The sequence below is a fragment of the Somniosus microcephalus genome, chromosome 22 (genome assembly GCF_052327205.1).
Source record: "Somniosus microcephalus isolate GS21.2 chromosome 22, FLI_Smic_1.0, whole genome shotgun sequence".
NCBI classification, from domain to species: Eukaryota; Metazoa; Chordata; class Chondrichthyes; order Squaliformes; family Somniosidae; genus Somniosus; species Somniosus microcephalus.
The window spans coordinates 21993271-22005801 of record NC_141008.1 but is presented as its reverse complement, the minus strand read 5'-3'; the positions used below and the strand labels follow the sequence as shown (position 1 = coordinate 22005801).

Sequence of the window (12531 nt, the reverse complement as noted above, 5' to 3'; positions counted from 1 at the left end):
GCTTTAAAGGGACTTCCCTTTTACACAGAATATATTACCATTTAGCAGGGTAAGAGCTTCCTTCAAAAGTCTAAAAGTGATGCATTTTGGCAGAAGGAACAGGGAGAGACAATATACACTTAACGGCACTGTTTTAAAGAGTGTGCAGGAACAGAGGGACCTGGGAGTTAATGTGCATAGGTCCCTGAAGGTGGCAGGACATATTGAGAGAGTGGTTAACAAAGCATATGGGATCTCGGGCTTCATAAATAGAGGTATTGAGTACAAAAGTAGAGAAGTTATGCTGAACCTTTATAAAGTGCTGGTTAGGCCACAACTGGAGTTTTGCATCCAGTTCTGGTCACCACACTTTAGAAAGGATGTGAAGGCCCTTGAGAGGGTGCAGAGGAGATTTACCAGAATGGTTCCGGGGATGGGGGATCTTAGTTACAAGGACAGGTTGGAGAAGCTGGATTTGTTTTCATTAGAGCAAAGGAGGTTGCGGGGTGATTTGATAGAGGTGTACAAGATTGTGACGGGTTTGGATAGGCTAGACGGGGAAAGGCTGTTCCCACTAGTTCATGGTACAAGGACTAGGGGACACAGATTGAAGGTTTTGGGCAAGAGATACAGGGGGAACGTGAGGAAAAACTTTTTTACGCAGTGAGTGGTGAGGACCTGGAACTCGCTGCTGACGGAAGTGGTGGAAGCGGAGACACTCAAAGTTTTCAAGAGGAAACTGGATAGACACTTGAGGGGAATAAACTTGCAGGGCTACGGGGATAGAGTGGGGGAATGGGACTGACTGGATCGCTCCACAGAGAGCCGGCACGGACTCAATGGGCCGAATGGACTCCTGTGCCGTTATGTCTCTATGACCATGACTCTAAGGGGATGGAGACAGGGACTCACAACTCACTTACTGGTAGAAGGGGTAGAGGGGAGGTGAGGAGAACTTTTTTCACCCAGAGAGTGGTGGGGGTCTGGAAAGGGTGGTAGAGGCAGAAACCCTCATCGCATTTAAAAAGTACTTGGATATGTACAAAGTGCCTACAAGGCCACGGACCAAGAGCTGGAAAGTGGGATTAGGCTGGAAAGCACTTTTTTGGCTGGCACAGACATGATGGGCCGAATGGCCTCCTTTTGTGGCATAAATTTCTATGATTCTAACAACAGCTCACTGGAGAATATTCCACAGGGCAGCAACACAATTGAGGGGCTCTTATATACGGAAGCTCATTCAAATTGTACAGCCATCTCAATTCTGGCATTCTGTTACAGCCTGTCATGGATTCTCAAAATATGCTGCAAAGTTTGGGCTAATATTGCTATTAATTGTATGCCACACCACAACCCCCCTTCCGCCCACCCCCCGCTAAAAAAGAAAAATGTCTTTAAAGAATGTTAAGCAGTGGCTGAATATTTAGACCCATATTTAAATATAATTCCCTACCTCAGCAGGTCTGTGGCGGGCGATGTCAGTGGCGGGTCGTGGCCTTGTTGCTGCCTTCATCCCTGCCTCTGACATGACTTTCCCCTGATTGGGCTTGTTAAGCCTGCCCCGTGAGTTTCCCGGCCAGTTGAAGGAAGCGGGTCTGATGACATCATTTGATGACGCGTCATCAGCTGATTTCCTTAAAGGGACCATGTGCAAATTTACTTTGACATTTGTGCTGTCAGTGTTCTGCAGCATTGAGGTGCTGCAAACACTGACAAGCACTGCACGGAGGTGCACGGCTGCACCCAGGCTCTCCCATGACTCCCTCCATCTGCTTATGGAGGGAGTCACAGCATGCAGGGAGGTTCTCTTCCCGTCCCATGGGTGGAAGACACCTCCCCAGGAGATCAACGCAGCCTGGTTGCACATTGCACAGGAGGACACAAGCAGGGATGTTGTCAGGAGGACCAGGCTGCAGTGGTGCAAACCTTTCAATGATCCCAGTAGATCACGAAACATTACTGCAAAACCACATTCAACCTCATCCTGCTGTGCCACTCATCACATCCCCATCACTCTGCCTTCCCTACCCTACTCCTGCACATCCTTACTCACACCAACTTACCTTGCACCTGCACCCATCCCTCTCTCTCTACATTATCACTTCCCCATCTCACTATCCACCCCTCACTCCCCCTCGTCCTAACCCAATCATACCAACTAACAACACACAAGGTTAGGCACTTGGGTGTTTTAGCCAATGTTCATGTGATGTTTCTGTTAATGTGCTGTCAAACATTGAAATCTTTATTTTCAACACTTTGCATTCTTGGACAGATTTGTGTGCACCTTTAGAAGTGGCTTAGTGAGTTGCAGTGAATGGTGAGACATAACGGTAACCCCCCGCAATGTTGATGAGTGTGAAGGGAATGGCTTGGGCATTGTAGGAATGCTTTATGGTGTTGGTGTGGGGTGGTGCCAACCTGCGCATCATGTAGCAGCCAGGGTGTGCAGCATCAAGTGAAGTAAATCTGGCCATGGTGAGGCCATCCCTGACCTCCCAGGCAGCAATGTGGTCGGGTGCTGATGCCCTCTGTCCTGTGCAGCATCAGGTGATTGCGGAGAAGGTTGGTATGGTTGTTTCTGCTGCTGGTGTGCCTGGTGATGCTGGTGTTAGGGCTGATCGTGGTGGGATTTTGAGGACCAATGTGTGAGAGTATAAAAGGCACCCATGCTGATGGAATAGATGGCAGGTGAAGTAGTGATGAGAGAAGCGACCTGGGAGAGGTAATGAGGTCAGTTTAGAGAAGCTACTGGTTAAGGGAACATTTCTCAATCAGCTGGGAGCTTTGATTTGACATCTGAAGCTGTCAACTCATCAGCTGATTCAATGGCCACTGACCTCCCGCCTCAGCTTCACAGACAAGATCTAGACACAGCAGGAAACCGGTGGGTGACCTGTCAAATTCAAAAAGCTGGGGAAAAAAAGCATTGTTAAGTGGCTGTAAACAAGCCACTAATGATTTGAATTGGGTCCCCCGCCGCTGCCTGTCAGGTCTGCTCAGCGCTGGCAGACTCGACATCGGGAAATGCAGGTGTGCGTGTTTTGACAGCGGGTTCCAGGCTCGCTGTCAATCATTTTAAACTTCACAGCTGACCTGCCACCCATCCCGTCCGCTGAGCGCCGGCAAAATTGCGGCCATAAAATCATAGAAATTTACGGCACAGAAGGAGGCCATTTGACCCATCTTGTCTGTGCTAGCCAAAAAAGAGCTATCCAGCCTAATCTCACTTTCCAGCTCTTGGTCCGTAGCCTTGTAGGTTACGGCACTTCAAATGGATATCTAAGTACTTTTTAAATGTGATGAGCATTTCTGCCTCTACCACCCTTTCAGGCAGTGAGTTCCAGACTCCCACCACCCTCTGGGTGAAAACATTTCTTCTCAACTCCCCGCTAAACCTCCTACCAATTACTTTAAATCTATGCCCCCTCATTATTGACATCTCTGCTAGGGGAAATAGGTCCTTCCTATCCACTCCATCGAGGCCCCTCATAATTTTATACACCTCAATTAAGACTCCCCTCAGCCTCCTCTGTTCCAAAGAAAACAACCCCAGCCTATCCAATCTTTCCTCATAGCTAATATTCTCCAGTCCTGGCAATATCCTCGTAAATCTCCTTTGCATCCTCTCATGTGCAATCACATCCTTCCTGTAATGTGGTGACCAGAGCAGTACGCAGTACTCTAGCTGTGGCCTAACTAGTGTTTTATACAGTTCAAGCATAACCTTCCTGCTCTTATATTCTACGCCTCGGCTAATAAAGGCAAGTATCCCGTATGCCTTCTTAACCACCTTATCTACCTGTCCTGCTGCCTTCAGGGATCTGTGGACATGCACTCCAAGATTCCTCTGTTCCTCTACACTTCTTGGTATCCTACCATTTATTGTGTATTCCCTTGCCTTGTTAGCCCTCCCCAAATGCATTACCTCACACTTCTCTGGATTAAATTCCATTTGCCACTGTTCTGCCTACCTGACCAGTCCATTGATATCTTCCTGCAGTCTACGGCTTTCTTCCTCACTATCAACCACACGGCCAATTTTTGTATCATCTGCAAACTTCTTAATCATGCCCCCTACATTGAAATCTAAATCATTGATGTATACCACAAAAATCAAGGGACCTAATACTGAGTCCTGCGGAACCGCACTGGAAACAGCTTTCCGGTCACAAAAACACTCTTTCACGTTTCTGTAGCAGTAATAATGTCCCAAGCAGTGCTGGGGAAAGACCGTTCATGAAATGAAAGGATCTTTGTAGAAGATGCAAAGGAGTTACTAAAGCCTAACAATGAGAGGAAATTCAATTAATGCACATAGTCAACATGGCACGATTCATGAAGACCTCCAGTGTGGCCTGGGGTCTCCTGTAGCTGGGTGATGAGGGCCTACAGCGGATGGCAAACAGTTAATTGTACGAGTCATTTCCACTCATAAGCAGTGAGCTTAGTTGGCTTCGTTTCCCAGCACCGCAGAGGAATTTATTGCTGCTACAGAAAAATGAACGTATATTAAAATATGGGTCTAAATATTCAGCCAATGCTTAACATTCTCTACAGGCATTTTTCTTTTTAAGAGAGGGTGGTGTGGTACACAATTAATAGCTTGGCTCAGTTGACATCACTCACTTCTGATTCAGAAGATTCAACGTCCACTCAGGACTTCAGCGCAGCGCAGGGCTGGGGGACGGCAGCAATGTCGTAGGAGCTGTATTTCGGATGAAATGTTAAACCAAGGCCCCGGTAAGAAACATTAGGCATTTTGTCTGTGATGTATCACGGTATTGCTTCTTTCTTTCTGTTACAGTGCATATAGGGTTAAAAACCAGGTTCCTCCACAGAAAGAGCCCAGCTTATTTTGATACATAGCCAGACAAAGAGGCCAAGTCATTCAATTCAAATACAAACATACGGGAACAGTACCATAATGGTTATGTTACTGGACTAGTGATCCAGAGGCCGGGACTAATGATCCGGAGACGTGAGTTCAAATCCCACCACGGCAGCTGGGGAATTTAAATTCAGTTAATTAAATAAATCTGGAATAAAAAGCTAGTATCAGTAATGGTGACCATGAAACTATCAGAACTGGTTCACTAATGCCCTTTAGGGAAGGAAATCTGCCGTCCTTACCTGGTCTGGCCTATATGTGGCTCCAGACCCACAGCAATGTGGTTGACTCTGAAATGGCCCAGCAAGCCACTCAGTTGTAAAAAACAGCTACGAAGACCACCCGGTACTGGCTATGGACACGGCACACCCAGCCCAGTCGACCTGGCCCTGTCGACCCAGCCCAGTCGACCCAACCCTGTCGACCCAGCCCAGTCGACCCTGCAAAGTCCTCCTGGGAAGAGCAACAGCTTGACATAGTCATACTCACACAATCATGCCTTTCAGCCAATGTCCCAAACTCTTCCATCACCATCCCAGGGGTGGCGGCACAGTGGTATACAATCTCAACATTGACTATGGACCCCATGAAATCTCACGGCTTCAGGTCAAGCATGGGCAAGGAAACCTCCTGCTGATTACCACCTACCGCCCTCCCTCAGCTGATGAATCAGTACTCCTCCATGTTGAACACCACTTGGAAGAAGCACTGAGAGTAGCAAGAGCACAGAATGTACTCTGGGTGGGGAACTTCAATGCCCATCTCCAAGCACCACTACTGACTGAGCTGGCCGAGTCCTCAAGGACATACTGCCAGTCTGGGCCTGCGACAGGTGGTGAGAGAACCAACACGAGGGAAATGCCTTGTCCTCACCAATCTACCGGTCGCAAATGCATCTGTCCATGACCACCACACAGTCATTGTGGAGACGAAGTCCCATCTTCACACAGAGGACACCCTCTATTGTGCTGTGTGGCACTACCACTGTGCTAAATGGGATAGATTCAGAACAGATCTAGTAGCTCAAAACAGGGCATCGATGAGGCACTATGGGCCATCAGCAGCAGAATTGTATTCCACCACAATCTGTAACCTCATGGCCGGGTATATCCCTCACTCTACCATTAACATCAAGCCAAATAAGGAGTGCAGAAGAGCATGCCAGGAGCAGCACCAGGCGTACCTTAAAATGAGGTGCCAACCTGGGGAAGCTGCAACACAGGACTACATGCATGCTTAAAAGTGGAAGCAGCATGCCATAGACAGGGCTAAGCAATCCCACAATCAATGGATCAGATCAAAGATCTGAAGTCCTGCCACATCCAGTCGTGAATGGTGGTGGACCATTAAACAACTAACGTGAGGAGTAGGCTCCATGAATATCCCCATGCTCAATGATGGTGGAGCCCAGCACATGAGTGCAAAAGGCAAAGCAGAAGCGTTTGCAACCATCTTCAGCCAGAAGTGCCGAGTGGATGTTCCATATCGGTCTCCTTCTGAGGTCCCCATCATCACAGAAGCCAGTCTTCAGCCAATTTGATTCACTCCATGTGATATCAAGAAACGGCTGAGTGCACTGGATACAGCAAAGGCTATGGGCTCCGACAACATCCCGGCAGTTGTGCTGAAGACTTGTGCTCCTGAACTAGCCGCGCCTCTAGCTAAGCTGTTCCAGTACAGCTACAGCGCTGGCATCTATCCGACAATGTGGAAAACTGCCCAGGTATGCCCTGTCCACAAAAAACAGGACAAATCCAATCCAGCCAATTACCACCCCATCAGTCTACTCTCAATCATTAGCAAAGTGATGGAAGGTGTCGTCGACAGTGCTATCAAGCAGCACTTACTCTCTCCAAAAACCTGCTCACTGATGCCCAGTTTGGGTTCCACCAGGACCACTTGGTTCCAGACCTCATTACAGCCTTGGTCCAAATATGGACAAAAGAACTGAATTCCAGAGGTGAAGTGAAAGTCACTGCCCTTGATATCAAGGCAGCATTTGACCGAGTCTGGCATCAAGGAGCCTGAGTAAAACTGAAGTCAATGAGAAGCGTGGGGAAAACCCTCCACTGGCTGGGGTCATAGTTAACACAAAGGAAAATGGTTGTGATGTTTGGAGGTCAATCATCACAGCCCTAGGACATCGCTTCAGCTGCTTCATCAATGACCTTCCCTCCATCATAAAGTCAGAAGTGGGGATGTTCGCTGATGACTGCATAGTGTTCAGCACCATTCGGAACTCCTCAGATAATGAAGCAGTCCATGCCCGCATGCAGCAAGACCTGGACGACATTCAGGCTTGGGTTGATAAGTGGCGGGTAACATTCGCGCCTCACAAGTGCCAGGCAATGATTATCTCCAACAAGCGAGCGTCTAACCACCTCCCCTTGACATTCAACGGCATTACCATCGCCGAATCCCCCACCATCAATATCCTGGGGGTCACCATTGACCAGAAACTTAACTGGACCAGCCACATAAATAATGTGGCCGCAAGAACAGGTCAGAGGCTGGGTATTCTGCGGCAAGTGTCTCACCTCCTGACTCCCCAAAGCCTTTCCACCATCTACAAGACACAAGTCAGGAGTTTGATGGAATACTCTCCACTTGCCTGGATGAGTGCAGCTCCAACAACACTCAAGAAGCTCAACACCATACAAGACAAAACAGCTCGCTTGATTGGCACCCCATCCACCACCTTAAACATTCAGGCCTAGAAATTCGGTGGGCTGCGCCACCAGTTAGCGCCTAAAGAGGGCACTTAGTGGTTTTAGCGCCACTGGCCACGCCTCCCGTGAAATTTAGCAGGGCGCTAATGGCGGCGTTAGTCTGTAGCGCTGCGCCGCCACCGATGACGTCATCGGTGTGCGCAGCACCCCGAACGCAATATTGGGTCGCGCCACCCCCCCCCCCCCCCCCCGTAGCACCGGTCGCAATTCGCGACCAGTTCAGGGGGGCCTACCTGTGGCGGTAGTGGCGCTAATTAAAGGGGAGGTGCGGGGCAGCCATTTTTTTCGCTGGCCACCTGCCAGCACCTCCTCGTGCCGCCGTCCCCGGCCTCCTGATCCCCCCCCCCCGGGCAGTGCCGGCTGTGTCCCAAGAGCCCGGCACTTCTCCTCAGTGCCAGGCTCTTTTGCCGGCACTCGCGATCAGAGATCGCGCTGGTGCAGGCCCCTCCCCTTTAAGAAGGGGAGGAAGGCCTGCAGTACCGCGGCACATTGCGCTGCGATATTCAGTTTCAGTGCCTCAAGAGGGACACGGGGCGCCTTGAGCAGCGCCCCGCTTCCGTTTGGGGCGCTGAAACTGAAAATCGCGCTGGCGCAAGCGGCTCTGTCCGGAGCAGAAATTCCGGCGCCCAGGCGAGCTTGGTGCCCCAAACGGGGCACCACCGAATTTCTAGGCCTCAGTCGCTCCACCACCGGCACACCATGGCTGCAGTGAGTACCATCTACAAGATGCACTGCAGCAACTCGCCAAGGCTTCTTCAGCAGCACCTCTCAAACCCGCGACCTCTACCACCTAGAAGGACAAGGGCAGCAGGCACATGGGAACCCCACCACCTCCAAGTTCCCCTCCAAGTCACACACCATCCTGACTTAAAGTATATTCCCGATCTTTCATCGTCGCTGGGTCAAAATCCTGGAACTCCCTCCCTAACAGCACTGTGGGAGTACCTTCACCACACGGACTGCAGTGGTTCAAGAAGGCGGCTCACCACCACCTTCTCAAGGGCAACTAGGGATGGGCAATAAATGCTGGCCTTGCCAGTGATGCCCACATCCCATGAACGAATATATTTTAAAAATTCCTGCGGTTTTTGTCTGATAAAATGATTAGTGGCTCCATAACAGACATGTATTTAAATTTGGTTTGTCCTGGTTGTTTAAAAAAAAAATTCAGCCTGTTTTATACAGGATACAAAATCTATGTGGAACATTTGCAAAAAAACCACATGAGGTTTAATATTTATATTGCAATTTAGCAACAGGAGATGCAATTGTTATTTTCTAGAAACTGAAGGAAAGATAAGCTTACAATCACCGTATAATTTACACTGTCTCATTGATCCTGTTCACTTATACATTTACTGTGTAATAAATCTGTTTGGCAGGTGCAGCCTAAACTACAGTCTAGTGAAATGCTTATTCTACCTGCTTCCTACAGCGAGGCAAATCATACGATATAACCTGCAAACCAAATGACAGTAATGAAGGTGTTCTGTTCGAGGCTCTCTACAAGTTATCTAAATATTGGGCAAGGAAAGTCATACTCCAGCTCTAGGGAGCGAGGGCTTATCTACAAGAGTGGTCTGAGGCACTGAACACGAGACCTCTCAAAGAAATCTTCTGGTGTGATCGGCTGACCACCCCTCCCAACAAACACACGATCCCGAGCCTTCTTCCCTGTGATCCTTCCCTCCCGATTGCCGGTCTGACCTCCCCCCCCACCCCCCGCCACTTTATGCCCCGCGATCTTTGCTGACCCCCCATCAACCGGCGATCTTGCCCGATTGCCCAACGGTCCCCAGCTGCAGCCTTCCACCGCAGGCTGCCCCGCCCTCCCCTCCCAGGCGGAAATTCCAGCCTCTTTGATCAAAAGTTCATAATTCCTTCTGGGATAATGAAACCGTGAAGGAAGCACACAGTTGCTGGCTGTTGATATTGCCAGTGCTCGTCTAGTCACTCGGCTACTGTGGAACCAATCCCACCAGCCCTTGTGGATGTCTTCTTCTTCTCAGGCAGTCCCTCGGAACCGAGGATGACTTGCTTCCACATTAAAAATGAATTCTCAGGTGACTGATGAGTCCAATGCAGGACCTACAGGCCTAGAAATTGAGTTTTGGCTTAGCCAGGGCTTTAGCGCCGGAAGTTAGTGCCGGCGCTAAGTCCCCCTGCGCGCGCCAAAAATTCAGCAGGGCCGCGCCCAAACGGCTGCCGGCGCTACTGAAGGGTCTTTGCGGCGGTAAATCGGCGCTAACTGCCGTTTCGCGCCGCAATTCCGGCGCTGCGGCACCCGATGCGGTGCGGCAGGCTCGGGAAGTGCAGGCCTCCTCCTTCCCTTAAGGAGGAGCTGCCTGCACCCGGCCGCGGCCCGCGAAAATCTTTTTAAAAATGAGCCCGGCACCTCGGACAAGTGCCGGGCTTGCTTCTGTTCCGGGGGGGGGGGGTGAAGTCCGGGGAGGGAGCTGCGGCCAGGCGGCCGGCGGGAAAGCGGCCGGCCGCCGCGGGGCCTTTAATGCGCCGGCGCAAAGACTTGTAAGACTCTGTTGCCAGAGTCTTAGTTGCGGCTGCCACGGGCGAGGCGGCTGCAACTGAATTTCGGCGCTGGGGCCCGTCGGCATGGCAACCGGGACGCTGCGCACACCGATGACGTCATCGGTGCCGGCGCAGCGCTACCGGTCTACCGCGGCGGAAGGGCCCCAGGCAATTTCGGCGCCGGCGCCAATTGCAGCGCTAGGCCCTCTAGCGCCGCAAAATCGGCGCTAAGGGCACTCAATTTCTAGGCCACAGTCTCTGTCACAGGTGGGGCAGACGGTGGTTGAAGGGGCGGGTGGGTGGCGTGCTTGGGTTGACGTGTGCCCCTTGCGCTGCTTGCGCTTGGCTTCCGCTTGCTCCCGGCGAAGAGACTCGAGGTGTTCGACGCCTTCCAGGATGCTTCTCCTCCACTTTGTGCGGTCTTGGGCCAGGGATTCCCAGGTGTCGGTGGGGATGTTGCACTTTTTCAAGGAGGCTTTAAGGGTGTCCTTGAAGCGTTTCCTCTGCCCACCTGGGGCTCTCTTGCCGTGTCGGAGCTCCGAGTAGAGCGCTTGTTTTGGGAGTCTCATATCGGGCATGCGGACGATGTGGATGTGGGAGGTCACTGATGTCTGTTCAATGCTTACGTGGTATGATGTGTATTTAGTGGTCGCATGCACAATTAGTCACAATTTGATCTGTTGCAGAGTAGTTTAAAGATGCTAGAGTTATGGCCAGTGTGATACCGGGTATCAGTGTTCATATTCACACTGCATCCATGCACGCCGAATAGGAAAAGCCACAGCCCTTTTTACCTTAAGAGAGGAAATGAATGTTTTACTCAAAACAGTCATAGCAAGTTTGTGGATTTGAGTGGTGCAGCACAGCAGTGTTGCTGTAGTTACGCAGTGCGTCATGAAATGCAGGACACGGGCTTGTGCCTGGAACTTCCTACGCGGTGGGTTGCTGGGTCTAGCTGGGGCATTAGGAGGAGGTCCAAAGGCACCCCTTGACAGGAAGGGCAGACACTACACCAGTACACACTGGGCTGCTGTCCCACACGTCCTAGGAGATGGTCACAGCGCAGCATCAACAAAGGCCTGGGGGTCGCTGAGTGCATCATATGAGGGACGATAAGCAAAGGGGAAAAGTTTCTTCACAAGTAGGGAACAAATTACGTTACTCACATTGCTGGTTGTTTTGACTGACTCGAGCAGTAACTCAGTGAGGGGCTGGTAGTAACTGGATGGAAGAACACTCTCATCCCGTAGTCGCAGCTGCAGCCTCAGTGACCCTAGGTTTCCCCTGAAAGACAGCACATTTGTTAGATCGCGTAACATGATACAAACCATTGTGCGTTCTGCATGGTGTGCGCGGGACGGACGGTACACCAGTAGTACATTAGGTTACCTGCCATAGCAGCAATACATTTTAAAGAGTCGAAGCGATTCACTTGATCTTGGTCCCTGGGGTTCTGTTGGATCAATATTTCATCTTTGTCAATTTTTCTTTAAGAATACCTGGACATGTAATATTCTTGTCATATACTGATCCCATTTGGATACAATCATAATATACCACAGCCTATTTATTAGCTGCTCTTTAGCTGTCATAGACTCATAGAGTTATAGAGACATAACGGCACAGAAGAAGGCCTTTCGGCCCATCGAGTCCGTGCCGGCTCTCTGTGGAGCGATCCAGTCAGTCCCATTCCCCCGCTCTATCCCCATAGCCCTGCAAGTTTATTTCCCTCAAGTGCCTATCCAGTCTCCCCTTGAAAACATTGAGGGGTAGATTTTGCCAAACCTATCGGGAAGAAGGCGGGACTTCCCCTTTCGGGTTTTTGGCCCGCCTACTTCGACGTCCGGCCAATCCGCGCGATTTTCCCTTGATTAACCTTGTTGAGCCTGCCCAGCGGGCTCAGCAGGTCAATTAAGGGCCACCCGGCAACAGGTGACGTCACAGACTGAAATTTCATCTGTCAAGAGTTTTTGACAGATGAAATATCAGTGTTTCACAGCTGTTTGAGGCTGTCAAACACTGACAGTCTGAGTTCTGACATGAGTCATTCTGCACAGACTCAGTTAGAACTCTTACCGGCACTCAAAGCTGAAGGCTGTCACTTTTGACAGATCGCAGCGTTCAGCTTTCAGTTCCGGCTGAGTGATGGACTCCCGACGGCTACAGGGAGAAAGGCTGTGAAGGTAAGTACAGGTAAGTAAAAGTTCTTTACACACTTTAGACACACCAAACACACTTACCTTTACACTCATGCACCCATCACTCACCTGAGCACCGACATCGCGACCCCTCCAACTCCTTCAACCCGACGACCCGCCTGCTCCAACCTGGCATGATTTGGAGCCGTCGGGAAACCCACACGAAACCCCTCAAAATAGGGATTAGGCTAAAAACTGCCTGTTAACT

At 50.4% G+C, this 12531-nt stretch overlaps 1 protein-coding gene across 1 annotated transcript in view; it reads right to left on the bottom strand.

The window, feature by feature from the left end:
• Window positions 1-12531, bottom strand: part of rasa4 (RAS p21 protein activator 4) — a 336682-nt gene that overhangs the window by 62963 nt on the left and 261188 nt on the right. Inside the window, exon 9 of the mRNA XM_085964291.1 lies at window positions 11292-11409. Within this exon, the coding sequence (XP_085820417.1) occupies window positions 11292-11409 (118 nt within the window). The remainder of the gene's footprint in view (window positions 1-11291; window positions 11410-12531) is intronic.